General features: G+C 51.8%; 3 protein-coding genes and 1 non-coding gene across 12 annotated transcripts in view; 2 read left to right on the forward strand and 2 right to left on the reverse strand.

Moving 5' to 3' along the window:
* EWSR1 (EWS RNA binding protein 1) overlaps positions 1 to 6,239 on the reverse strand; it is a 44,892-nt gene extending 38,653 nt beyond the window's left edge. For all 9 annotated transcript variants that reach the window (XM_049788981.1, XM_049788980.1, XM_049788979.1 and 6 more), the window contains exons 1-3: positions 6,132 to 6,239; positions 1,296 to 1,332; positions 1,113 to 1,164 (exon numbers count right to left, since the gene is read on the reverse strand). In XM_049788981.1, coding sequence (XP_049644938.1) covers positions 1,113 to 1,164; positions 1,296 to 1,332; positions 6,132 to 6,144 — 102 coding nt within the window. In that variant the 5' untranslated portion in view covers positions 6,145 to 6,239. The remainder of the gene's footprint in view (positions 1 to 1,112; positions 1,165 to 1,295; positions 1,333 to 6,131) is intronic.
* Positions 2,297 to 2,358, forward strand: LOC126031865 (U7 small nuclear RNA). The gene has a single exon (XR_007503678.1). It is a non-coding gene; the product is annotated as a U7 small nuclear RNA (small nuclear RNA).
* Positions 6,240 to 9,321: 3,082 nt separating the features above from the next.
* Positions 9,322 to 12,298, forward strand: RHBDD3 (rhomboid domain containing 3). Its single transcript, XM_049789004.1, has 5 exons — positions 9,322 to 9,543; positions 10,129 to 10,515; positions 11,388 to 11,550; positions 11,637 to 11,921; positions 12,000 to 12,298. The coding sequence occupies exons 1-5, from the start codon at positions 9,396 to 9,398 to the stop codon at positions 12,175 to 12,177; spliced, it is 1,161 nt and encodes a 386-aa protein (XP_049644961.1). The 5' UTR covers positions 9,322 to 9,395; the 3' UTR covers positions 12,178 to 12,298.
* A 1,525-nt stretch (positions 12,299 to 13,823) lies between these two features.
* Positions 13,824 to 27,370, reverse strand: part of EMID1 (EMI domain containing 1) — a 52,151-nt gene continuing 38,604 nt past the window's right edge. Inside the window, exons 15-16 of the mRNA XM_049789044.1 lie at positions 18,757 to 18,841; positions 13,824 to 14,108 (exon numbers count right to left, since the gene is read on the reverse strand). Of these exons, the coding sequence (XP_049645001.1) occupies positions 13,984 to 14,108; positions 18,757 to 18,841 (210 nt within the window). The 3' untranslated portion in view covers positions 13,824 to 13,983. The remainder of the gene's footprint in view (positions 14,109 to 18,756; positions 18,842 to 27,370) is intronic.

Below are 27,370 nucleotides of genomic sequence, written 5' to 3' on the forward strand. Positions count from 1 at the left end.
AAAAAAAAAAGAAATGAGGTATTCCACGGGCCGGAAAGATAGCATGGAGGTAAGGTGTTTGCCTTTCATGCAGTCAGTTCGAATCCCGGCGTCCCATATGGTCCCCCCTGCCTGCCAGGAGCAATTTCTGAGCATGGAGCCGGGAGTATCCCCTGAGCACTGCCGGGTGTGACCCAAAAACCACACACCAAAAAAAAAAAAAAAAAAAAAAAAAAAAAAAAAAAAATTGAGGTATTTTTTCAGCGTACTATCATATTCTAGATTACCAGTCATATAAAAGCTCTTCAGAGACATCACATTCTGCCTGCCCAGAAATGTTGCCATGAAAGTTACCAGGAACCATTTTATTCAATGGATCATTTCAGAATTTGAGGTAATCTTAAGAACACTCAAAAGCTAATTTCTGGAGTTTGTTGGCTTAAGATTTTAAAGAGACTTGTGTATTGCAAAGAGCTCAGGAGTCCTATAAGCTAGGCAGACAGAAGAGCTGACCTGGCTACTTACTATGTGACCACTTGCATATTACAAAATAAATATCTATGCAATACACTATTTTTTTCTATTGGCAAAATGTCTTATTTCATTCCCCCCCCCTAAAAATGCTATATGACTTAATAAATTAAAACACAATAGAATATATAGAAGAACAAAGCAAGAGCAGGCCCAAAACACGGGGATACTAAAAAGTCTGGTGTGAATAGTAAGCAATTCCCAGGGTGGAAATCTTGTTTACTCTGGAGCTCCCAACTATAGAAGTTTAAAAATTCGGGCCCAGAGAGATAGCACAGCGGCGTTTGCCTTGCAAGCAGCCAATCCAGGACCAAAGGTGGCTGGTTCAAATCCCGGTGTCCCATATGGTCCCCCGTGCCTGCCAGGAGCTATTTCTGAGCAGACAGCCAGGAGTAACCCCTGAGCACCGCAGGGTTGGCCCAAAAACCAAAAAAAAAAAAAAAAAAAAAAAAAAAAGGAAGTTTAAAAATGCTTGGGCATTTATGATTATAATCACGTTATAGTTTTTCCTATTAACTTCTGAAAATGATCTGCAGTGTCTATTTTAACAGCTGTTAGAAATAAATTAACATGCAGCCACATATAATCATCTTAAAGATTACCTGGCTGGTCTGTGCATATCCTTGAGTGGGCTGAGCGGTGTAAGCACTGTAGCTGTAAAGAAAATTAAATTCAAGAATTGAATACAGAGCATTCAGACTCCATTATTAAATCCTCTATAACTAGAGGCAGCTCTACACTCTTATAAAAATGAATCATACACAAAGTGCTGTTGTAAGACTTACCCCTGCTGGGCTGCAGCTTGGCTGTAGGTACTGTAATCTAGAGGGAACAAGCAGAGAAAATAGTGTTAAGTCAACAAAGGAAAGCATTCCTACGTCAAGAAGATTAAGTCTTAAATGTGTAGAGAAGGCAACAGCTGATCCTCCCCCTAAAATTCCAAGTTAAATTCAAGGTCTGACCCATTGTCATCAGAGACCAGCTGATTTGGAAGACACTTTACATGTTCCCATACACACAATCCTCCCTTAATCTTAAACTATCGTCAAGTATATTATGACCATCTTAAAACCAACAACTAAGCTCTTTCAAATAAAAAGAATGTGAACAACAACACACATATTTCCTATCAGGCAGGTTCCATTAGTAGCTACTTCTCAACTAATTTTCTATCACTCTGCACTTAAGAAAGGTTGGACCAACTACAGCTTGCTACAGTTCTCTAGCAAGTCCAAGGAATGAGATCATCTCAGTTTAGTGCTCTAAAAATGATTTGCTGAGTATTAAGGGTTACATACAAAAAAACAAACAAACAATACAAAAGACAGAAATCAGTAAAGCAGAGAGAATTCTGGTAATTGGCAGAGAAAACATCTAACTATCAGGGATAATTTGGTTTTAGTTAATTCTATTCCAACTTAAAAATATAAAAGACTTTTAAATGCCATCCCTTTTTCTTCTAGCTAAAGCTTCTGATATTCCTTTTTATGATTAAAAAAAAAAAAGAGGTGGTGGGCAAGAAATGTGGAGTCAAGAGTAGGTAGGGCACCTGCATTGCATGAGGATGGCGAAGGCTAGCACCACATAGGTCCCAAGCTCTATCAGGAAGTCATGAGGATTCCAGAGAGCAGAGCCAGAAGTTAGCCCCAGAACACAGGTGTGGTTCGGTTCAAACCCTGTCCCACAAAAGCAACCAAAGGACTAAAAAAAACCCAGAAGTGTCTTCAAGAAATGAAAGGAAAAAAAAAAAAAAAGCCTCTTTCCTTTGCAGTCAAGAAAGCAGTTCCAGTATTACAGCTCTTTTAGAATTTGTCCAGCAGGCCTTCTGGTCTCCACCGAAAGGCCCCCCCCCACTTAAAAAAAGAAAAAAAAAAAGAAAGCAGTTCCTCATCTGACACCACTAGTTGGCAAGGCAGCTCTTCACAGAAGGGGTTTTTTTTTTTTTTTGGTTTTTTGGGCCACACCCGGTAACGCTCAGGGGTTACTCCTGGCTATGCGCTCAGAAGTTGCTCCTGGCTTGGGGGACCATATGGGACACCGGGGGATCGAACCGCGGTCCGTCCAAGGCTAGCGCAGGCAAGGCAGACACCTTACCTTTAGCGCCACCGCCCGGCCCCCACAGAAGGGTTTTAACCTCCAAATCATTCTAAGCCCACAGTAGAGTATTTTGTTTTGTTGCCTAATTGCTGTGCAAGTCACTGACCTAGGTTCAATCCCAGAATTCCATATAATAGTCCTTGGATGGGGTAGGAGTGATAAGATAGCTTGGAGGGTAGGGCATTTGCCTTGCATAAAGCCGACCTGGGATGGGCTCAGGTTCGATTTCTGAGCACAGAGGCAAGAACCGGCTGTGGCCCAAAAACAAAATATAAAGTAAATAAGGACTTAACTCCTGGCCTAGCACTCAAGAATTACTCCTGTTAGTGCTCCTGTAGATGCCGAGGATCGAACCCGAGTCTGTCCCAGGTTGGCTGCATGCAAAGCAAAAGCCTTATTATCGCTCTGCTGTGGCGTCGGCCTCAGGAGTTAAGTTCTGAGCAATGCCAAAGGGAGCTAAAAAATCTAAACAAATAATACGAAAATATGGTGCTGGAGAGAGAGTACACTGAGTAGGCCTTGCGCACGGCAGACCCGGGTTGATCCACCCAAGCACCATCAGGCATAATTCTGGAGTGTAGAGCCAGGAGAGTTATCCCAGAACATCTCTGGGTGTGGCCCAAAACAACACAACAAAAAAAAAAAACAACAAAAAGGCTGCTCACCTTTTTACACTTCACTACTGCTCTTCATCTGTATATCATTAACATGGAACCCAATTCATATCACATCCACCACTCAAATGCTATACACAGTATATTTATCTGTTCAAGACACTTTAAGGCTTTTATTTTTATTTTTTTGGACCATACCCAGTGATGCTTGAGGGTCCATAGTGGAAGCCAGAGATGGAACATGGGTATGGCTAGGTGCAGGGTAAGGGCAACACCTGATGTACAGCAGGTTTGTTTGTTTGTGGGCCACACCCAGAGGCATTCAGGAGTTACTCCTGGTAGGCTGCGGGGGAACCATCATACGGGATGCCAGGATTCAAACGCAGGTCTGTCCCAGTCTGCATGCAAAGCAAATGCCCTACCGCTATGCTATAGCTCCAGCCCCACTCTAGCCTGTTTTGAGGCTTTTAAAATACACTATTTCTTGCTTTCTGCCAGTCAGCATATATACTTCCAGGTGGCAGTCACAAAATAAACTAAGAAAAAAATTAAATAATTTAACCTATGTTTTATAAAGACTCGTGAGACATTATTCTACATTGCTGGCATGTACAATGCTAGCACGATCTTTTACACAAGAACTGTTATGTAAAACATAAAATTGGCACAGCTGATATGGAAAAAGGAATGATGTCAGATCAGAGTGAACCTAGAGGATATCTAGACCCTTACTGGCTGGCTAAAGAGTATGACTGCTCCATTTGCACGTATGTATCTACCTGTAAGACAACACCCAAGAGCCTCAAAACATGCTGCCATTATACAATGGTCAAATTAACTCCGAATGTGCTGGTGCAGGCTTCACTAAAAATACAAAACAGGTTGAGGAGAGAGTGGGCTGTGATCCAGAGGATTTCCAGAATGCTAGCAATGTTCTATTTGAAGGGTGGGAGTGTGTTTTCCAAAAGCTGGGATGGGAATGAGATTAGTTGTTTGCACACAAGGCAAAGCCTTGGGTCTCTTGATTTCTTAATTTGAATAATGGTTACTTGGGAGGAATTTGCAATGTAATTATTTGTTAGACTACATACTATACCTGTAAGATATAAACAAGTAAAAAATTACTCAAGCCAGCTCAAGTGTCTATGAGGAAACTTTATGTGGTTCAAAATATTTTACCTATATCAGAGTCAAGCAAATAAAAATACCCAAAACTTGTCTAACTCCTTCATTCTGAAGCAGAGTCCCATCCAGTGAAGTCACAGTACCTCCACATGCGTCCCCCCCAGCCTGGCCGCAGGCACTCAATTGTAACAAGATTACCGGCAGCTCGAATAAAAACAAAACCCTGGCCCCATTCTGCCCCACAGATTTCATCTCACACACTTCCTCACCACCTCCGAGCAATCCCTCCCAGCCCAGGGAACACCTTGAAGGTCTGGGACGAGCATTATTTCAGCCTTTCCTTTCTTTCTTTTTTTCCCCAGCCTTTTCTTTTGCAGGAAAAGAGACCCCGACACAACAGCTACCACTGGGGAGGCAGGCTTAGGCTGCTGGACTTTCGGAACCCGTTGAAAAAAGGCAACTTTCTGCTGTCTTAGGGCTGCCACCCCGCACTCCCGGCTGGGGCGCTCAAGTGATCCAGCCCGGTGGTCCCTAATGGGGAGGGGGGGAGTGCCCGAGACAATATCATCCAACGAGAGAGTGCTGCACTCGGAACCCCTGAAATGCTAAAGAAACCTGAAAACCCTCGGGGCCTGCACGTCCTCCTCCCAAACCCTTTGCTCCCTTCCCGCACCCTCCAGGCCAGGAGTTGGGGCGCCTTAAAAATTAACACCCGCCCGGGGACACAAACACCGCAGCCCAGCCCAGCGATGGGTGGGGACCTAGGCGTGTGCGGGGTGGCAGGGTGCTCCCCGGGAGGCTCCGCGTGGTGGGGAGGTGGGGGGTGGGGGGAAGCTCGCCCCAAAACCCACCGAATCCAAACAGCCGGGGTGGGGGTGGGTGGGAGGGGGAAGGGCCCCGTCCACCACGCCTTTGTCTCTCCGGGGTTTGGCCTCGATCAGAGGCGATCGGCCTAGTGCAAGCAGGCCGGGGAGGGGGGTGTGCAGGACCTTTAGACTAGAGTAGACTAAACTAAGTGGTAGTGTTTTTGTTTTTTCCCGTTTATTGTTTATCTATTTTTGGTGTTGGGGTCACACCCGGCGGCGCTCAGGGCTTCATCATGCTCCTCGGGGAGGCCGGGATTCGAACCAACGTTGTCCTTCTGCACGCGAGGCGAGCGCCCGACCTCCGCGCTCGCTCTCTCCGGCCCGTTAATTCCTCTTTGATCAATTTCCACCCGCGCAACCCCGGGCAGACGTCTCCGCGAGGCGGGTGCGGGAGGGGGGGGAAGCGAGCGAGCGGGCGGGCGCCACGGGGTCCGCGCATGCGCGATCGCCTCGCTCCGGGGCCGCGGCCGGCCGGAGCCTCGGCCTCCCCCTCCCCCTCCCCCCTCGGCCTTCTCCGCGCGGGCCGCCGGGCGCGCGGCCTGGCCCGAGGCTCGCCCGCGCCGTCACGCGGGGCCCGAGAGGCCGCAGGCCCCGCCCACGTGGCTGGCGAGCGGGCGGGCGAGCGAGCGGCCCCCCCCCCGCGCAGGCCGCCACACCAACAATGGCGACTCCCTCCCCCCCCCCCGCGGCCCGCGCGCCCCCCCCTCGCCGGAAGATTCCAGAACCGGCCAGCGCCGGCGGTGGGGGAGGGGAGCGGGGCCCAGACGGGCTCCCACTCTCGCGCCCTCCCCGGCCGGTCCCACCCGGCCGTCCCTCCTCTTCCGAGCGAACGAGCGAGCGCCGATCGGGCCCACTCCGGCCGCGGCCCGCACGCCCCGGCGCTCCCTCCTTCCCTCCCTCCACTCACTCACTCACTCACCCGTGGACGCCATTTTCTCGCCTGCCTTCCTTCTCGTTCTCTCAACGTCCGTCTCCCTCGCTCGCCTTCTGTGCGCCGCACTGCGCAGGCGCGCTCCGAGCCCGCACTCTCGGGCGCTACCATCCGGGGCCGGCGGGCGGGGGTGGGGCCTGCGCGGGGCGGGACTTCCGCTCGCGCGCCGCGCCTCGCCTCGCCGCGGTGCCAATCTCTTCTCGCGAGACTTCCGCGGCGAGAGGCCCAGGGGCGAGGGGGGGTCAAAGGGTCGCCGGGGTTGAAGGGTTAGGAGGGGGCGCGGGAGCGGCCCCGTGCCTGGGACGAGTGCAGACTAATCGGCGGGAGGGAGGCGCCGCGCAGCATGGGTTCGGGGCCCCGTCCGGCCTCCTTTTTCCGGGGGTGGGGGAGCCCCGAACCCCGGGTTTGGCCCGGCTACACGGGACAAAACACCCCCTGCGGGGACCCCGGGCCCGCTCAGTAAAACCGTTAGGAGCTAGAAGGCCTGTTTGTTCATGCGCTGCCCCCACCCCCTCATCCGAAGGAAACCCTTGTTTTTAACAGCCACCCCCATCCCCAGATTTGGGGGCCTTTTCCTAAAGTCACCCGCATCCGCCGATCCCCACTTAACTTCCTCCACCTCCTGGAAGACTCCTCCCGTCCCGGTTCTTGTGTCCTCACTTCCCAACCAGGTAGGCTTGGGCCTGATGGTGCGCGCACAGCCCCATTTGACAGATTCGAGCTCGAGGCCCAGCAACTAGAGCCTTGCACCCTCTCTAGGGAGGAAGGGTTGGGGTGAGGGTGCAAGGGGGTGCCTGGTGCAGGTCCAGGCTGGTGGTATCTGTCTGCTTTCTCGGACTCCACCTAGGCTCATCAGGCTCCCCACCAATGGCAGGATTCACCTCGAGTCCTTCAGTGGCATCTGGAGCCAAACTTGTATCTCTGAACACACTGAAGCGACAGCTGTGTTGCTGGAGCACCTTGGGAAATTCGGGATGAGGAGTCAACCCACACTGCTTCCCAGTGTTGAAATACCTGGACAACACTCAGAAACAAGGAAAAGGTCCAGGATGTGGGGGTCCAGAAGATGGGAAGGGGGCATTTAAGCTGGGTTTTAAAGAGTGAGTAGGAGCTTGTCCCTTGGAGAGATATGAGGAAGGAGCTGCAGGAAGAACTTCCTACTGTTTTCTTGCTAGGAACTGTGCAGATAGGTGCTGGTACTTTGGCAGGGGAGCAGATGAGGTGGTCTTCTTGTCTCTGTGGGACCCTCCTTCCCATCCAAGGAAATCAACTCAGTAGGATGCATGTTTAGGAAATGCATGTACGTGTTCCCAGCATGGCTGGAGAATAATGGAGATTTGTCCTAGGCTGGAGCAACTGTCTCCATGTTGAGGCTTCCTCTTCTAGGGGCAACTGGTAGCTACCATTGCCTGACACAATCAGGAGGATGCTCCTTCATTTAGGAAACTTTGTTTTGTTTTGGGGGCCCAGAGAGATAGTACAGGGTGTTTGCTTTGCACGTGACCGACCTGGGTTTGATTCCCAGCATGCGATATGGTCCCCCGAGCCTGCCAGAAGTGATTCCTAAGTGCAGAGTCAGGAGTAACCCCTGACCCAAAACAAACAAATGAAAAATTTAGTTTTTCTGTTTTTGGTTTTTTTTTTTTTTGGGGGGGGGGTTTGTGGTCAGCAGCACTCATGGTTTACTTTTTTTTTTTTTTTTTTTGGTTTTTGGGCCACACCCGGTGACACTTAGGGGTTACTCCTGGCTTGGGGGACCATATGGGATGCCGGGGAATCGAACTGAGGTCCATCCTGGATCAGCCACATGCAAGGCAAACACCCTACTGCTGCGCCACCTCTCCAGCCCCTCGTGGTTTACTCTTGACTTTGTTCAGGGATCACTCATCATGTTGAGGGAATCATACGTGGTGCCAGAGATCAAACCAAAGGAAGTCAGTTTGCAAAGCAAGTGCTCTCTACTGTATTATTTCTCCAGACCCAGAGATGCTCCTGTATTGGAAAGGAGCCCTGGGTCCTGCTGAAGCCCATTTCCTTGCTCATTATCCCCTGGGGAGAAGGTGTTTTCATTCATCATTTATTCATGTGCTGCGACTTGGATTGAATACAGGGCCACAGTGCTTCCAAGATTTGAGCTCCCCTACTATGCTTCCTTCCCAGCCAGGAAGGATGTTTATAATCCCAGTTTTACAGAGAAGGAAGGAGAGGCTCAAAGGTTGGGAGACTTGCCCAGAAAGACACAGTAGGAAGAAGCAGAATCGGTACTCATACCTTCCTGTGAATGGGTTTAGGGCCAGAGGGGTTGTGTTCAGACCTGGGCAAGGGCATGTCTCAGTCTCCTGTAACTTTGTGTTCTGGGGTATGAGTCTCCTGCTGCCCTTTTCCAGCCCTCTTAACCCTGTCCCCACAGTCTGCCTGCAAACTGGAATTCTCCAGCTGGACCCAGTAGTTGGGAGGTGGGAGGAAGTGACGAGTCTGCAACTCCAAGGAAGACAGGAGCAAACTAGAGGTGGCTTTGATTTTTCCTCGAGAATAGCATGTAGGATGGGCCTGCACCACTCTAGTGAGGAGGAGTCCTGGGCCCTGGTTCAATTGTCTTTGGGGAGATGGCTCTGAGGGCTGGAGTGCATGGAGCACTAAGAGCTCAAATTGAATCCCCAGCACTACATGGTCCCCTAAATGAGCATTGCTGGGTGTAGCATTGGTGGCCCCCAGCACTCCCCAGATTCCCTGATGGGCCCCACCATTGGGGGGACTAGCGCCAACACTATATACATTGCCAGGTACCTACCAGACCTGGCCTGGCCTGGGCCTATCTTACTCACCTACAGCTTGCCCATTTAAAGGCAGGAGGTCTGGCAGCAGATGAGGTTCAAGCTGAGCTCCCTGACCCTGCAGCTGGTCTGGCCTCTGTACCCTATCTCGCTTGAGTAGCCAGAAAAATAAAGAGATTCTTAGGGAGCTGAACACTTGCCCTACATATAGGAGGCCTGGTTTCTATCCCCAGCACCTGCAATGTCTCCCAAGCAGGGCTGGGCTTGACTCCCCACTACTCCACTACAAGCTCCCCCTTCTACCCCAGCATAGAACCGGAAGTAGCCTGAGCATGACTGGGTGTGGCCATAAAGACAAAAGAAGTTGTTGTAGAGCATTTTCCAACAGGAAGTAAGATAGACTGCTATGATAACTGTTTTGTTTTTCTTTGCCCCTAGTTCACAACCCCAAGACCTCCCTTGAGCCTTCAACTAAGCTATGCATACCCGAGGTCCCCCAGGTCTGCTGTTCCCTGCACTGCCTCTGGCATCCTCAGTCCTGATGCTGCTGCTGAGTAGCCTCTGGTTGATGGGGGCTGGCCCTAGCCTTGCCCTAGTTCCGGAACTGTTGCTGAACCCCTGGCAAGGTGCGGGTCAGCCACGTGGGCCTGCGAACAGGCTGGAGGGCCCGAGAGCAGTTGGCAGGAGTGGTGGTATTCAGCAGGCATGGGCCCTGGTGCCCTGAAGAGGGTTGGCTTTGGATGCTAGTGAACTTCATAGCTCATGCACAACCAAGAAGGGAGGGTAGAGCAAGGTAGTGGGGCCAGCAGAGGGGAGGGGAGGAAGTCTCCACAGAGTACATACACTGAGTGGGCCAAGCCAGAGCATCTGCTGACCAATTAGAAGAGCAACTGGCATTTAATTTGGGGATTCATTTGATGCACAGAGAGGCTAAGTGCTAGGAGGAGGTGGTCTCAGTGGACCCCTAGCGGGTAAGGCCCATGAGTGTGCTTTAGAGTCAGTTGCTCTGGAGAAGAGTGGAGGCTTCGGTTTCATGGGGCAAGGGAACACCCCAGGGTTTCCTGTACTAGTGAATCCATTTCTGCCAGTGGGTAGATTTGGGTTTCAAGAAGGGAAGGATGGCTGAGTGGGTAGCCCTGGCAGAGGGGGCCCCTCAACATGGCACACCTCACCTTGGATGGCTCCAGCGATCCAGCTTTTCTCTCTCCCAGTTCACAGGCTACTGACCCACGCCCTGGGCCACACGACCCTCCCGGGACTGCTCCTGAGCTTGCTGCTCCTGCCCACACTGGGCTGGCGGCAGGAGCACCGCCTGGGCACACTGCGCTTCCTGCATGCCTCTGCCCTGCTCTCCCTGGCCGCAGGGCTGCTGGCTGTGTTGCTGGCAGGCCTTGGGGTGTCGAGCGCAGCTGGGGGCTGCGGCTACATGCCTGTCCACCTGGCCATGTTGGCCGGGCAGGGGACTGACCCCAGACACCGACCCCATCATAACCTGCCGCCGTGTCTGCTGCCATGGCTGCTCCTCATTCTCACACCACTGCTTAGCTCTGAGCCACCCTTCCTGCAGCTCCTCTGTGGCCTCCTCGCTGGCCTGGCCTGTATCCTTTGCCATGGCCCTATGGGTTGGGTGGATTCTGCAATAGGTGCTCAGGATGCCCCCAAAGTGCCTAAGGAATATACCTATGATCAAGCTCTGGGCTGGCAATAGGGTGCGATGAAGGTGGATGGCTTATGGCCAGGTGACTCTGCCAACCAATTTAAAGAGAACACCTCGGGGCCGGAGTGATAGCACAGTGGTGTTTGCCTTGCAAGCAGCCGATCCAGGACCTAAGGTGATTGGTTTGAATCCCAGCGTCCCATATGGACCCCCGTGCCTGCCAGGAGCTATTTCTGAGCAGACAGCCAGGAGTAACCCCTGAGCGCCACCGGTTGTGGCCCAAAAAAAAAAGGAACATGTCAGATGGACTCTCCCCATTGAAGGCCTGGTGTCCAGGCTGTGAATAGTGGGTTTCAGGTGAAATAAAGGTAAAAAGGAGAGTGAGCCAGGCAGAAAATACAGGAAGTGCCCAGGCCAGGTTCAGAGGGATTCTGGGGCACTTTGAGTTTAAATAGGACCCTTAGGGCTGGAACAGCTCTTGCTGCAAAGATGTTGAATGCCTGGGAGACCAATAGTGTAGCAGAGAGAACTAAGCCCAACTGTTCCCTGTCCTTGTGTAGGACTGGGCAGCTGGGTTGAATCCTGACATGGGGCACATGTTGCCCTGACAGAGAGCACCAGGGTCATGCCAGTGAGTCCTGGAGTGACTGAAATGGGTGAGGTCAGTCTAACCATGTAGCTTCGGGCTGAAGTCAGGAGCAGGTCCCACTTTATCTTGCCTGATACCCTGTCCTTTGCTGGTGTCCTGAGGAGGGAGGCCTAGGAACTGGCTAGCCGCTCCCCATGCTGGCCTGGCTTTTCCTTGACCAGCAGATGCCGCTGGGGCTTTCCAGTGGCTAGAGCCCTCTGAGTGGCGGCTGCAGGCACTGCAGGAGAGCGTCGTGTGCAAGGCTCTGGTGGGCTGCTGGCCCTTCCGGCTCCTTCCCACCCCTGGCACCCCAGCTGAGCTGCCCATCACTCACCCGGCCGGAGTGAGGTGAGGCACCCACGGAAGACACTGGCCCTGTTGGCGAACCCCTCAGTGACATGGCAGGCAGTCAGGCCTCTGCTTTTCCTCTCCAGGCCGCCAGCCCCAGGACCGCCCTATGTGGCCTCCCCAAGGTTCTGGCCCCAGAGTGAAGTCTCGGCTTCATTTCTGCCAGGGCTTTGGCCTGCGCAGCCCACCTGGGAGGGCTCTTCAGAAGAGGGCCTAGCTTGGACGAGGGCCTTCCCTCCAGCGAGCCCACTCTGGGCTGCCCTAGACGAACAGATGCTGCAGGAAGGGATTCAGGCCTCCCTGCTGCAGACACCGGCCCCGGGGCCCGAGAGCCCACTCTGGCTGCCGAAGTCCTCTGTTTCCTCCCTGCGGTAAGGGGGTCAGGAGGGGCAGGCAGGGGCTCCTCAGGAGCTACTGGAGCTGGATCTGACCCCTGCCTCTCCACCCAGGCTACAGCAGCTGGAGCACATGGGCTTCCCCACAGAGCAGGCCGTGGTGGCCCTCGCAGCTACAGGTCGCGTGGAGGGTGCTGTGTCTCTGTTGGTCGGGGGACAGGTGGGCGCAGAGACCCTGGTCACTGAGGCGAAGCGTGGCTCTGCCCACCCCCAAAGCCCTGGGCACTCCTAGCACAGATCGGCCTGCAGTGTGGATCCCAAGCCCTACACCTGTGTGCTGATTCACAGTGGGGGGGTGCAGGTTTCCCCACCCTGGCAGTGTTTAGAATAAACAATTCACTTTTGAACCAGTCTCCTGGGGACAGCATGTTGTCTTTCGTGTGGTTGGATAGGGGAACAATAAAGGTTTGCAGAGAATAGTGTCCTGTGCCAGGACTTAGTCACTCCCGCACTGTGATCCTGGGCCCCACTGCCATCAGGCCCCTGGCAGGAAGCAATGGGTGGGAATGTGGTGGGGAGGCACTTCCTAGGCTTTGAAATTAGGCTTGCCTCCTGGCCCCCTCATGGCCTGCCTTACACCTAGATCCTTGCATCATCCCATGTCAAAGGAAAGTGTGTGTGTGTGTGATCCCATGTCAGGTTTTTTTGTTTGTTTGTTTGTTTTTTGGGCCACACCCGGCGGTTACTCCTGGCTCTATGCTCAGAAATAGCTCCTGGCAGGCATGGGGGACCAAATGGGACACCAGGATTCGAACCAACCACCTTTGGTCCTGGATCGGTTGCTTGCAAGGCAAACGCCACTGTGCTATCTCTCCGGGTCCAAAATTTTTTTTTTTGTTTGTTTGTTTTGTTTTTGGCTAACACCCGGCAGTGCTCAGGAGTTACTCCTGGCTCTATGCTCAGAAGTCGCTCCTGGCAGGCACAGGGGACCATATGGGACGCCGGGATTTGAACCACGAACCTTCTGCATGAAAGGCAAACGCCTTACCTCCATGCTATCTCTCCGGCCCCATGATCCCATGTCAGAGGAAAGTGTGTGTGCGCAGGCCATAACCTTCTAGGCCTGGGAATGGAAGGGAAGCTACTGGTAGGGTAGGGACGGAGGGAGGGAGGGAGAGAGGGCAGGGGAGGGGGAGAGAGAGGGAGAGAGGAGAGAGAGAGAGAGAGAGAGAGAGAGAGAGAGAGAGAGAGAGAGAGAGAGAGAGAGAGAGAGAGAGAGAGCGAGCTAGTGAGGGACACCTGGGAGATGGGGGAAGTCCCTGGGTGCTTTTCTTTGAAGGCAGGAGGTATAGTCACTGAAGATCCTGGATTTGGCATGTGTCTGCTGATCCACTCCTCATGGCCCAGCTGTCTCCATGAGGCCTCAGCTCCTAGGGGTGCTTCCCTGAGCCAGCCCGGGCAGGACAGCCTCAGTCTTGGTGGGCAGACACACCATCTAAGCAGAGACCAGGCCAGTGGGAGTCAGGCTGGGCCACCTTTATTAGCTGGGACACAGTCACCTCCTGGTGACTGTCATATGTGTTTGTGGGAACAAGTATCCCTCCCTCTTGTGTCTCCAACTCAGGACATGGGAGGATCTTGTGGTTCAGGGAACAGAACCAGAAATCCCTGAGGGGTCCAGTAAACTCCAGTAACTTGACCTCAGGTTCAGGAACCCAACACCAGAAGAAAGGAGGGGGAGGGACAGGCGCCCTGAAGCTTAGTCAGGAAGGGGAGACAGACTTCACCCCTGTTTGTGCTGAAGGCCAGCGCAGATGGACAAACTGAACCTGCCACCCCATCCCTGCAGGCTGCACCACTGTGTGTTGGGGAAACAGGCTGCACCCCACACTTCTCCCTGGGCTGCTCCTCCTCAGAGGAGGCAGAGGCCAAGGGGCACCACAGGCCGGGACCAAGATCTGTCCATCGCAAAGGCCCAGCTGGCAAAAGACCCCTGAGGACGTTAATAAATATGAAGGGCAGTTCCCAGAGACATCTGGCCAGGCCCCAGTCAGGAAGGGAAGCTTGGCCGGGCCCACCTGGTGGGGGACACCCTCTCTCAGCCTCTCTCGTTGCGGCTCCTGGGGGCCACGATCCGGTAGTTGGCAGCATGTCTTTCCCTCTTGCCCCGCAGGAGGCTGGGGGTACCTGTGCCAGCAGGGCCTGCCCCTGAGCCCTCTGGTTCTGCCGGAGGGAAGGAGAAAGGCACATTAGTGAGGTCTGTGTGAGGTGCCCAACTCCCTACCGTGTGCTCTGGTTTGATCAGGTGGCAGAGCAGTGGAAAAGGTAGGCAGTGCCAGCTGGCTCTGGCCTCCAGGAATGTCTCAGCCCCAACTCGAAGGGGTTGTATTGGACCTCCACTTGATATCAAGCATCAAGAAATGAACCTATCATCTTTCTGACATTTTTTTTTTCCTTAGTCACACCCAGTGGCGCTTATGGGTTACTCTTGGCAGGCTTGGGGAACCATATGGGATGCCTAGGATCAAACCTGGGTTGGCCAGCCGCATGCAAGGCAAATGCCCTCCCAGCTCTGCTATTGCTTTCTGTAGTTCTTAACATGCTGTGAACATGACAAAGTGCAGTTCTTTGTTCCTTGTCCATATTTTGGGCTGGAGGTGTGAGATGATTCATTCCCATTTCATCTGTGGGCAAAGTAAGGTCAGGGAACACTCACTTTTCCTTTCTCATTGGGCTGGACTAAGGTGGTGGGACAAGTTTAAGAAGACCCAGTTGTACCACAAACCTACTAGGTGTTTGGGGACAAATCAGGTCTATGTTGAACCTCAGCTGGCTCCTCAAAAAAAAGCAAGAGGACAGTCCCATCCATCCCAATAACTATTGAAGTCAGTTCCACTTTGGCTATATGGGACTGAGTTATTGGTATATTGTCATTCTTCAAAACCCAGAGTAGGATCACCTCCTTTGGGAATCTGTGACTACAGTTATTCTCAAAGTTAAACGAGCTAGCAGGCCAGATGTGGTTCTGGATAAGGGCTTCACTGAGCTCCTCTAGATGTTTGGACTCCAGGGAGCAATAGCTTCTCACTGAGGGTACTTACTGCCAGAGGACTAAGAAATGTCCACAAAATGGATTGTCTACTGTCCTGATTCTGTGTATCCCGGCCTCTTATGTCCCTCTGGAACTGAGATTTGGGGCCTTTAGGCAGACACATTTAGGCAGTAACTTGGGCAGACGAAAAGGCAGCAGAAAGCACAGGGGGCCAGAGAGATAGCATGGAGGTAGGGCATTTGCTTTGCACGCAGAAGGTCGGTGGTTGGAATCTCGGCATCCCATATGGTCCCCCGAGCCTGCCAGGAGCGATTTCTGAGCAATGAGCCAGGAGTAATCCCTGAGTGCTGCCGGGTGTGACCCCAAAACAAAAAAAAGAGCACAGGTTCTAACATCAGTGAATCAAGTTCTGGCTCCCTGCGCCTGATCACATGGCCTTAGGCAAGTTCCAGAACCCTGAGCACCTGAGATAATAAAAGGAGTGGAAGGGTGGAAGGTGCCTTTCACAGTCATTGCTAGGTAGTGACAGTTACTAAACTGATAGGATGCTGGGATTGAACCCAGGTCGGCTGCATACAAGGCAAGCCCCAACGCTATGCTATAACTCTGGCCCAGCTAATGTGTGTTTTTTTGTTTTGTTTTGTTTTTGGTTTTTGGGTCACATCCGGCAGTGCTCAAGGGTTACTCCTGGCTCTACGCCCAGAAATCGCTCCTGGCAGACTCAGGGGACCATATGGGATGCCAGGATTCAAACCACCATCCTTCTGCAAGCAAGGCAAATGCCTTACCTCCATGCTATCTCTCCGGCCCCAGCTGATGTGCTTTTGACCCTAAATTCCTGCTGGTCTGGTCACTGAGTTAGTTAAGGATGCTATTTAGACACAATGGGATTTGAACTCTGAGTTCACTGGGTCCTTCTGTGCGTGGCTTATGAAATGTCAAGAGGCAGCACTTGGAGGACAGAGCTCAGATGGCTTGTCTCTCTCACCTTCCAAGTCTCCCTTTGGGAAATGGCCTGGTTGCACCTACTGGCAGGCTTGTTGTCAGGATGGAGTGATGCAGGTCAACCCCCTACACAGGGGACCACCATGTGTCTGTTCTTAATATTGTCATTGCTGTTACAAGCCCAACAAGGGCTCCATCTGGGTCTTTTACTAGCACCTGCTGTTGTGAACAATGGCCCAGTGGGGGGGTATTCCATTTCTTTCTCTGTGACAATTCCATGCCCTTTCCCCACACACTTTCCATTCCCATCCCATGTGACCCAACAGATATATGGGCCACTAGCCTCATGGCAATGCAGAATAGCGGGAGAGCTGGAGAGCGGCTCAGACCTAAGGCTCCAGGGGCCTAGTGGAGCCTGTCTCAGTCTTTCTGAGGGACAGATGAAAAAGTGCTGAGAGCCTAAGTGTGGATCCTGGGTCCCTCCTTGGAAGAGGGAGGCGGTCTAGGAGATGTTTCCAGAAGCTGGAGTAGGGTTGGAGGAAAAGTTTGAGGCACGGACCCTGAGCCCCAATGCCAACCTCTTCTCATCTCCTCTGTGCACTTTCAGAGGGACTTTTTCCAGGGCCCTAGCTTCCAGAAAGCTCCTCCAACTACAGGGAGAAGTGATTCTCCTGTGAACATCCCTTAGTCCAACTTTACCCAAAGTGGGAGATATCACCTCTGTGTGGGCACCAGAATGCTTCAGGGAGGGGGGCTGTAGTAACCTTGGGTGCAATTGGTTGGCACTTTTTTAGTTCAAAGAAGGTTTTTTTTTTTTTTTTTTTTTCTGAAAAGGAGGTTGGAGGCAAATCAGTTGTTAACAACGCTTTGCTTCAGTCCCTGAGGCTGTCCTATCTCCAAAGACCGAAGACCTCCATCACTCACGGGTGATCTGTGTCCACCCACACCTGCCCACAGCTTGGCTGCAGGAAAGAGGTTTGGCTCTAACTTTGGCCTGTGCGACTGAAAGCCTCAATTTTCCCATCTGTAAAATAGGTTCAAGGTGGGAGAGGGGACTACTGGGATTTCTCAGTGAGGAGGTGAGAAATGAAGCTCAACCCATCCTTTCCTCTTTCTAGGACTGGCTACGGGCTCTGCACCCACACTCTGTGAAGCTAGGAACAGGAAAGGCACAGCCCACGGGTGAGGAGTTTGAGCCTCAGAAATTTCTTCTCAGTCTCCTCGCAGAACTCTCCCTCTATCTTCACTCTCATTTCTTGGCTTTGCCCTGCCTGTTCCTATTTACTCTCCAGTGAGTCATGACTACCAGAGGGCATCACAACTTAGAGGGCGCCTCTTCCAGGAAGCCCAATTGCCTCCCCTGCCTGTCCAGGAGGACCCCAGCTCTCCCGGCTGCCTTCCCCCTCCCCTACTAAGGTACACCTTAGCCTGGGTTTAAAGGCCAGCACCATTAAGTCGGGTTGCTCTGCAGTACCCTGAAGCCCTGAGGTCTGGGAGAGCAGGTCTGTCTGACCCCATGGAGCTTGGCAGCAGGAGACTTGGGCCCAAGTAGATGCTCTTTTCCTGGAGAACTAGTTCCTGAAGGCCTCTGTACTAAGTGCTGTGTGCTGCCTGGCTAGAAGGACTGAAGAACAGGGGTCCGATGGCCTGTGACATGGTTCTGCATTGGGAGGCACCTTGCGTGTCCCCTGGCCCTTCCCAGGCCCTTCCTGCCCACCCTGTCATTACCTGGCCAGATGATGGCTTCCAGCAGGGTGACCCGTCTGGCCAGGAGCTCCAGCTGAGCCTGCTGCTGCAGGAAGCTTTGTAAGCTAGGAGCCTGATGGGAGATTGAGAAGAGCAGACAGTGCAGATCTGGCCTCCAGGGGCTGGCCGGGGAGCCAGGGTGTGGCGGGGCTAGGGGCCAGCAGCTGGTTTCAGGCAGATCTCTATGGAGACTTCGGTCTCCTTAGTGGGGACAGGGCTTGATCCAAGTGACCAGATGGGCAGAGAACTGGTGGTGGGTGAATATCTGGGGTGAGGGTCTCTCTTGAGCCCTAAAAGAGACCCACAGGGCAGGGCAGGAGGACCAGAGGGAGAACTACAACTTTTTTTTTTTATGGGGGAGAGCACATCTGGCAAAGCTCAGGGGTTACTCCTGGCTCTGTACTCAGGAATCACTCCTGGCAATGCTTGGAGAACCATATGGGATGCTGGGGATCGAATCTAAGTCAACCACATGCAAGGTAAATAAATAAATGCCCTACCCAATGTACTATCCACTCCAGCTCCAAGGGAGCCTGTGCAGACCTTTGAGGGCTTACAGGAGATGAAAGTCTCAGCATTGGTAGGTAAATATGTGACCCAAAGTCCCATGGCTCCATCACCCAGGCTTCTCTACAACTTGTGGGGTCTAACTCCCTTCTCCTGGAGTTTGGAGATTGGCTCTGTGACTCATAAATTCTCTAGAGCTAAACCCTGCCTGGAATCAGGACTTGCTACTCATAATCCTGTGGGCCTGGGCTCTGACTTTCTTGTCCACAATCCTCTGCACAGTTGCAATCTAGATCCACAACCCAACTGCTGGTCTGGAGTTAGGTTCACAAACTCAAAACCCAAAACCTGCCCCATTTGACGGCCCCTCCAGGCCTGGGAACCACATTACCCAGAATTCTCAGAGGCTCAGATTTGACCCCTCGTTTCTGGGCCCCTCTTAACCTTTGTGGAAGAACGAGGAAGAACCAGTCCATGTGGGGCTGCCAGATCTTCACCTGCTGGCTGGGGAGACCTTTTCCAGCCTTAGGACTGGGCCTTAGCAGCTCTGCCTCTGCAGGGCTGAGGGAAAGCTAGCAGGCAAAGGCCTGGCTGTCTGTCCATCTGTCTGTCTCTACTCACCATAGAGCCCAATCATTGTTTCCAAGATTAAAACCCTCTCAGCTAAAATCTTCAAAGCCTCGCGGAGTTGGTGCAACCCCTCCCCCTGTGGAGGAAAGAGACAGATGCAGCCGTGAAGGGGACCAGGGAAGAGGCCCTGCGAAGCCTTTTGGGGGCCCATGCCCCTCCCCAGACATGCCCCAGCATCCCACACCTCCTGCCACACGCAGCCCAGGATAGAATAGAGACCAGGCAGGCAGAAGCAGTTTCTCCCGGTCCACTGGGTCCCAGCAGGCAGCTCTCTCCCCATACCCCTGCAAATGACACCTCCCACCCAGGGCAGGGACCAGCCAGTCTCTGGAGCCTGACTTATTCCTGCCGCATCTCCAGCCACTTGCACTTCATTTACTTTTTTTTTGGGGGGGTAGGGGGAGAGGGACAATGTTCAGGGTTACTCCTGGCAGCGCTTGGGGGACATATGGATGCCAGGGATCCAATCTGGGTTGGCCACATGCAAGGCAAGAGCACTAACTCCTGTTCTCTCTCCAACCTCATTTACTTCTAATTTTTCTCATCTTGTCCACCCTTTCCCTTCCCTTTGGTGTTATTTTGACACCTGAGGGTTGACACACGTGCTTGGGTGCCTGCTGGGCTCGGGCAGTGATGGAGAGAGTTCACGGCCTCTTACCTGCAGACAGGTGTACTTCCACTGAGCCTCACCCCCAAGACTCTGAATTTCTCTAGTTTTTTTTCTGGCTTTTTGGCCACACCTAACAGCACTCAGGTATTAGTCTCAGCTTTGCATTCAGATTTCTGCACCCAGAAATCCTGGCAGGCTCGGGGGACCATTATGGGATGCCAGGGATCAGATCCTGTGACAGCTACGTGCAAGGCAAATGCCCTACCTGCAGTGAGATTGTTCTGGCCCTCTTTTTTCTTTCTTTTTTTTTTTTTTTTTTTTGGTTTTTGGGCCACACCCGGTAACGCTCAGGGGTTACTCCTGGCTATGCGCTCAGAAGTCGCTCCTGGCTTGGGGGACCATATGGGACGCCGGGGGATCGAACCGCGGTCCGTCTCCTTAGGCTAGCGCAGGTAAGGCAGGCACCTTACCTCCAGCGCCACCGCCCGGCCCCTCTTTTTTCTTTCTTAAAATGAGCTTAAAATGCTGGACAGGGGCTGGGACTATAGTTCAGTGGTAGAACATTTGCCTTGCAGGAATGCCACACAACAACAACAACACACACACACACACACACACAGAGGATTGAAGCACATGTTTGCCTGCAGGAACCCTGGGTTTGATCCATGGCACTGCATGTTCCCTGAACACTGCTGGATGAGACCCCCCAAGCACAGTTCTGAGCCTGAAGCAGCTCTCAAAGCAGTGTTGGATGTTTCACTCCCCATGACAATTCCTAATAAAAGTTCTCACTTTGGAACTTTCCGTATCTCAAGTTGGTGTGTGTAATTCCTTTCTTTTACTTTATGGGGTCTCCTCCTATCTATACTAATCTTTCAAAAATTTTTTTTTCTTTTTTTTTTTCTGGCCACACCCAGTGACATTCAGGGGTTACTAGGCTATGTGCTCAGAAATCGCTCCTGGCCAATTTCTGAGTATTGAGCCAGTAGTAACCCCTGAACACTGCCAGGTGTGACCCAAAAAAACAAAAAACAAAAAAAAAATCACTCCTGGTTTGGGGGATCATATGTGACGCTGAGGGATAGAACTGCTGTCCATCCTAAACTAGCGTGGGCAAGGCAGACAGACACACCTTACGGCTTGCACCCCACCACTCCGGCCCCTAAAAAATGTTTTTATTAAAAAATGGGCTGTGGGGCTAGAGTGTTAGCACAGCAGTAAGGCTTTTGCCTTGCATGTGGCCAACACAGGACAGACCCTGGTTCAAATCCCCGGCATCCCACTTGGTCCCTGAGCCTGCCAGGAGCAATTTCTTTTCTTTTCTTTTCTTTCTTTTCTTTCTTTTCTTTTCTTTTCTTTTCTTTTCTTTTCTTTTTTTTTTTTTTATTTTTTTGGGCCACACCCGGCGGTGCTCAGGGGTTACTCCTGGCTGTCTGCTCAGAAATAGCTCCTGGCAGGCACGGGGGACCATATGGGACACCGGGATTCGAACCAACCACCTTTGGTCCTGGATCGGCTGCTTGCAAGGCAAACGCCGCTGTGTTATCTCTCCGGGCCCTTCTTTTCTTTTCTTTTCTTTTCTTTTCTTTTCTTTTCTTTTCTTTTCTTTTCTTTTCTTTTCTTTTCTTTTCTTTTTTCTTTTCTTTTCTTTTCTTTTCTTTCCTTTCCTTTCCCTTCTCTTCTTTTTCTTCTCTTTTCTTTTCTTCCTTTCTTTTTTGAGGGGTCACACCTGGCAGTGCTCAGGAGTTACTCCTGGCTCTGTGCTCAGAAATCGCCCCTGGCAGGCACCGGGGACCATATGGGATGCTAGGATTCGAACCAATGTTCTTCTGCATACAAAGCAACTGCCCTACCTCCATGCTGTCTCTCTGGCCCCTCTTTTTTTTGTTTGTCTGTTTTTTAGGCCACACCCGGTGACACTGGCTATGCGCTCAGAAATTGTTCCTGGCTTGGGAGACCGTATGGGATGCCGGGGATCGAACCACGGTCTATCTTAGGCTAGCTCGGGCAAGGCAGATGCCTTAATGCCTTACTGCTCGCACCACCGCTACGGCCCCAGGAGCAATTTCTGAGTGCCACCAGGTGTGACCCCCAAAAAACAAGAAATAATGAGCTGGGAGGGGGGGCTGGAGTGATAACACAGCAGTAGGACATTTGCCTTGCATGCGGACAACCCAGGATGGAGCCAGGTTCGACTTCCAGCATCCCATATGGTCCCCTGAGCCTGCCAGGAGTGATTTCTGAACACAGAACCAGAAGTAACCCCTGAGTATTGCAGGGTGTGGCCCCCCAAAACAAACAACAAAAAAGGACGGGGCTGGTAGGGGGAGATGAAGAGATAATACAGCTTGTAAAGTGCTTGCCTTGCACTTGGGTTCAATCCCCAGGATCCCATAATGGTCCACTAAGATCTGCTAGGAGATACCTCTGAGCATTTACTGGGTAGGGCCCACTTCCCACCAAAAAATCCAAACCAATGAACAGACAAACAAAAAATAAAAACTAAGCTGAGGAAGAGGCCTGGACCCTTTCCAACCTTCACCCAGTGGCTCATTCTTCCAAGCTTTGGTTGCTTCAGGTCCATCCTTGCCTGCCCTGCAGCCAAACCCTTAGCCTTATTCTCTTGTATTCCATTTCCCCCCACTCCTGCCCAAACTGATGATTGATGGCAAAGCAAGAGTCACATCCCCAACCCTTCACCCTCTCACCTCAGCAGCATCCCCAGCACCAGGCCCGGGGAAGTGGCAGTAGGGTCAGAGAGCCCCCTCCTCTGTAGGCCCTTTTTGGGACTTCTTGCCCAGCGCACGTGCCAGACACGAGCTGGCCCACACCTTTCCTGCCTCCCCATCTGTGTGCTCTTTCCCTAGTCTTGCCAAGACACCACACTCCCTCGCTCCTTTCTCTTCCTTCATGCAGACCAAAGTTATTTCTGGAATGTCGAGATCTTAATTCCAGCAGCTTGAAGGTGGAAAACTGAACTATTCCAGTCCCAACATATCTGAGAGTCTCTTGGCATCCTCACTTAGTAGAGATTAAGTGAAGAGATTGTGCCAAAAATGCAGATTAGCACAATTATAATCCAACTCTTGAAGGTATCACAGGCCCTGGGGACCTTCACCCCCTATTGCTGCAGCCTGGAGGTATGGGGGTCACAGGGTCACTATGGACCACATACCAAAGTAATCCCCCTTCCAAGATTATAGAAGGGTAATCTGTAATCTGTAATCTGGAGCGGTGGTGCTAGTGGTAAGGTTCTGCCTTGCCAGTGCTAGCCTAGGACTGACTGTGGTTTGATCCCCCAGCATCCCGTGGTCCCCCAAAAAACCAAGATTACAGAAGCAGGCTCTAAAAGGTATTTTTGAGACAACAGGTAAAATGTATACATACCTGCTATGTACTAAAGTGTATCATTTTACTGGATTAACGTTGGGTTTCTTAGGTGGGTGGGTATTATAGTGGCTCTTTCTGAGCATGTCCTATAACATTTCAAGATGCATACAAGGTCTTAGATGTGGATGAAGTTTTTTTATTTTTTTTATTTTTTTATTTTTTGGGGGCCATACCCGTTTTATGCTCAGGGGTTACTCCTGGCTAAGCCCCTGGCTTGGGGGGACCATATGGGACGCTGGGGGATTGAACCACGGTCCTTCCTTGGCTAGCGCTTGCAAGTCAGACACCTTACCTCTAGCGCCACCTCACCAGCCCCAGATGTGGATGAAGTATAATTTATTTTTAAATGGATTAGGAGTTCCATAACCACAAATGGTTAAAGGTTTAGAAACCTATCATGTTTTATTTATTTTTTGTTTTCTGGATAATATCCCTCCTGACTCTGAATTCAGGGGTCCTCTGGCAATGCTTGGAGGACCTGGTGGAGCTAGGGATTGAACCTGGGTCATCTGTTTGCCAGGCAAGCACCTTATCTGTTTTACTACCTCTTCGGCCTTCATATGAAGTTTTAAACCAATGTTACTGCAAAAGGACCAAGTAAATCATAATTTAAAAGTGTAACTCAGGGGCCGGGCGGTGGCGCAAGAGGTAAGGTGCCTGCCTTACCTGCGCTAGCCTTGGACAGGACCGCGGTTCGATCCCCTGGCGTCCCATATGGTCCCCCAAGCCAGGAGCGACTTCTGAGCACATAGCCAGGAGTAACCCCTGAGCGTCACCGGGTGTGGCCCAAAAACCAAAAAGAAAAAAAAAAAAAAAGTGTAACTCAGGGGCTAGAGAGATAGCATGGAGGTAGTGTGTTTGCCTTGCATGCAGAAGGACGGTGGTTCAAATCCCGGCATCCTATATGGTCCCCCAAGTCTGCCAGGACCGATTTCTGAGCATAGAGCCAGGAGTAACCCCTGAGCGTGGCCGGGTGTGACTCAAAAACCAAAAAAAAAAAAAAAAAAAAAAGTGTAACTCAAAAAAAGTGTAACTTGGGACCAGAGAGATAGCATGGAGGTAGTGCATTTGCCTTGCATGCAAAACAATGGTGGTTTGAATCCTGGCATCCCATATGGTCCCCCGAGCCTGCCAGGAGTGATTTCTGAGACTAGAGCCAGGAGTAACCCTTGAGCGCTGCCGAGTGCGACCCAAAACAAAACAAAATAAAAAGTCTAACTCACAATAAATATGAATCAAAGAGAAAACTAATGCTCAGCGGTACAAATAAGAATTCAGGGGTTGATCCCAGCGGTGTTCATAAGAACATGTGGTAGGGATGGAACCCAGGCCTCCATGGAAGAATGCAGCCCATGAAGCTGTTTCACCATATCCGCTCCCCCTTTTTGGTTTTGGTTTGGGGGGGACACACACCTGATGATGTACCTGGGTCACTTTTGTCTCTGTGCTCAGGGATCACTCCTGGTGGTATTTGGGGAACCATATGGGATACCAGGGATTAAACCCCAATTGGCTGCATGCACGACAAGTGCCCTACCCACTGTATTATTTCTCCAGCACGTCCTCCCCACTTTATGAAGAGAGATTTTGGTCTTAATAAAACCCTGATTGGGCCGAAGATATAGCATGGAGGTAAGGTGTTTGCCTTGCATGCAGAAGGATGGTGGTTCAAATCCTAGCATCCCATATGGTCCCCTGAGCCTGCCAGGAGTGATTTCTGAGTGTACAGCCAGGAATAACCCTTGAGCACCTCCAGGTATGGCCAAAAAAAAAAAAAACCCCAAAATAACTAACAAACAAAAAACAAAAACAAATAAACAAGCAAAAGAATTCCACTACTTGGGCCAGTTCTTCCAAGATGCTAGCAGATGATCTCGGATGGGATATTGGCAGGAGTTGTGCCAGTGGTTTTCTGTTTTTTTTTTTTTTTTGGTTTTTGGGTCACACCCAGCTGTGCTCAGGGGTTACTCCTGGCTGTCTGCTCAGAAATAGCTCCTGGCAGGCACAGGGGACCATATGGGACATCGGGATTCGAACCAACCACCTTTGGTCCTGGATCGGCTGCTTGCAAGGCAAACGCCACTGTGCTATCTCTCCGGGCCCGTGCCAATGGTTTTCCTGGCCTCCTCTCCGTGCCTGATTTGAGGGTCCAGGGCCTGGGGGTTATCCTGCTCAGCACAACACAGGAGCTCCAACTGCCCATGATAGCACCCAGCCTGCCTACTGCTTCAGGCTGTCACTGCAGTCAGACACGTCCCTCATTTTTCCTCTCACCACAGCCAAACGACTCCACAAGTGTCTCACCTCCACCTGCCATCACCACTGTTCTCTCTCTCTCTCTCTCTCTCTCTCTCTCTCTCTCTCTCTCTCTCTCTCTCTCTCTCTCTCTCACTTTCTCTCCTCTTGCTTCACTCCCTTTTCCCATCCTTTGTTCACAAAGCAATCAGGAGGATCTTCAAAAAAACAAAAAAAATCTGGACTGGAGAGATAGCGCAGCAGTAGAGCGTTTGCCTTGCACACAGATGATCCAGGATGGATGGTAGTTCGAATCCCAGCATCCCATATAATCTCCCGTGCCTGCCAGGAGTGATTTCTGAGTGCAGAGCCAGGAGTAGCCCCTAAGCACCGCTGGATGTGACCCAAAACCAACCAAACAAACAAACAAACACAAAAATATCTGACACAGATTTCCCCTATTTATGAAAACTTCAGTGAATGTAGGAGAGGATGGGGCCCGAGAGGTGGTGCTAGAGGTAAAGTGTCTAGCAAACACTAGCCTAAGACCAACACCGGTTCGATTCCCCCGGTGTCCCATATGGTCCCCCAAGCCAGGAGCGATTTTGAGCACATAGCCAGGAATAATCCTTGAGCATCAAATGGGTGTGCCCCCCAAAAAACAAAAAAGTAAGGAGAGAGAGTGCAGGAAGTAACATGCTTCTGCCTCAGCACCGCATAGGGTCCCTTGAGCAATCAGTTGTCACACCTGAGCACAGAGGCAGGAATCGCTTCTGAGCACTGTCAGGTGTGGTCCTAAAATTCACACTCCAAAAAAAATTTCAATGACTCCCACCATCTGTGGAACCAAGTTCAAATCCTTGTTGATTTGTTTTGAGGTTCAAATTTCTGAATATGGTCCTGGAAGTCTCTTTGATTTCCATCTCATCCTTTTCTTTCTTTCTTTTTTTTTGGGGGGCGTCACACCCGGCAGCACTCAGGGGTTACTCCTGGCTCTTCACCCAGAAATCGCTCCTGGCAGGCTTGGGGGACCAAATGGGATGCTGGGATTCGAACAACCGTCCTTCTGCATGCAAGGCAAACACCCTATCTCCATGCTATCTCTCCAGCCCCTCCATCTCATCCTAATCTGTCTCAATCTGCCCCTTGATATGTGTCGAGGTCCTTGAACAACCTCTGCCCCACAAGTTTATATTCTCTGGATTTTGGGGGGGGGGTCTTGCATCCACCAGGAGTTGCTTAGGAGACTGAGCTGGTTTCTCTAGTCTTTTCTTCTTTGTTTTTTGGGCCACACCCAGCGGTGCTCGGGTGATTTCTGGCTCTGCTCTCAGAAATCACTCCTGGCAGGTTCAGGGGACTGTATGGGATGCCCGGGATTGAACCCAGGTCCATCCGTGTGCAAGGCAAATGCCCTATCACTGTGCTATCACTCGGATTCAGGTTTCTCTAGTCTTGAGAGCTGAAAAGCCTGGTACTTAATTACAGTTCTCCCCACAATTTTCTGGGCAGAGCAAGGCCCCAGTTTTTTCCTGTCTAAACAAAGTGTTACCAACTTTGGTCTAAACTGGCTGTGACTATGCCCAAGTTGTGCTGCAGTGCTGCCCCTGACCACTGGGCGTCACTGATGAGCCACAGACCGAGTCTGGCCTAGAAAAGTTTCATTGAATGAAGTGGGGCGGGGGGGGGGGGGGGGGGGGGGGGGGGGGCTGAGTATCTCTTATCCCACACCGGACCCCTCACTGGGCCTCACCTCCATCCATCCCAATCATTCCAACTCCCAAGCTTCATGCAGACCCCAGTCCAGGAAGCCCCCTTCCCAGGCAGGCAGCAAGCAGGGACAGAAGTGCAGGTGAGTGAGGGGGAGGCAGAGGAGGGGAAGGGAGGGGCCCTGCTACCTCTTGGGGACCCCCTCCCACCATTGGGCCTGGTCTGGTTGAAGGCTGAACTAGGAAAGGTCAGGCATTCATTTTCAGTGATCCTCTGCACAGGGCTATCCGGCCTCCCTCGTCTGTCTTGCTGTCCTTCTGGGCTAGGCAGAGATTTCTAGACCTCATTCCCTAGGAGTGGCTGGTGCAGGGGACCCAGAGGCAGAGAGGGGCTCAGACACTGCCCCCCAGCTCAGGTCCCTGCAGACTATGAGCTCATTTCAGAACAGGGGACAAGGTAGCAGAGCCCAGGAGGTAGGAAAGGCATGGGGGTGCTCATGCAAGGGCTCCCACGGCTGTATCCATCACTGACCCCACATTAGGAGCCGAGAGGGCGGGCAGGTGTTGGGCCTCCCTACCGGGCCCTCCCTGATGAATGTTTGCCGGGAGGGAGGGTGTCCGAGTAAGAGAAGAGATGGGGGGACACCAGCCTCCAAGAAGCATC

This window comes from Suncus etruscus, chromosome 15 (assembly GCF_024139225.1).
Source record: "Suncus etruscus isolate mSunEtr1 chromosome 15, mSunEtr1.pri.cur, whole genome shotgun sequence".
Lineage (NCBI taxonomy): Eukaryota > Metazoa > Chordata > Mammalia > Eulipotyphla > Soricidae > Suncus > Suncus etruscus.

Bases quoted from the DNA above. Each gene is read 5' to 3' on its own strand.
- RHBDD3 (XM_049789004.1), top strand. From the start codon at position 9,396: ATGCATACCCGAGGTCCCCCAGGTCTGCTGTTCCCTGCACTGCCTCTG. The intron at 9,544-10,128 runs GTGCGGGTCAGC...TCTCTCTCCCAG, and splicing joins GTTGCTGAACCCCTGGCAAG to TTCACAGGCTACTGACCCAC. The intron at 11,922-11,999 runs GTAAGGGGGTCA...CTCTCCACCCAG, and splicing joins TCCTCTGTTTCCTCCCTGCG to GCTACAGCAGCTGGAGCACA.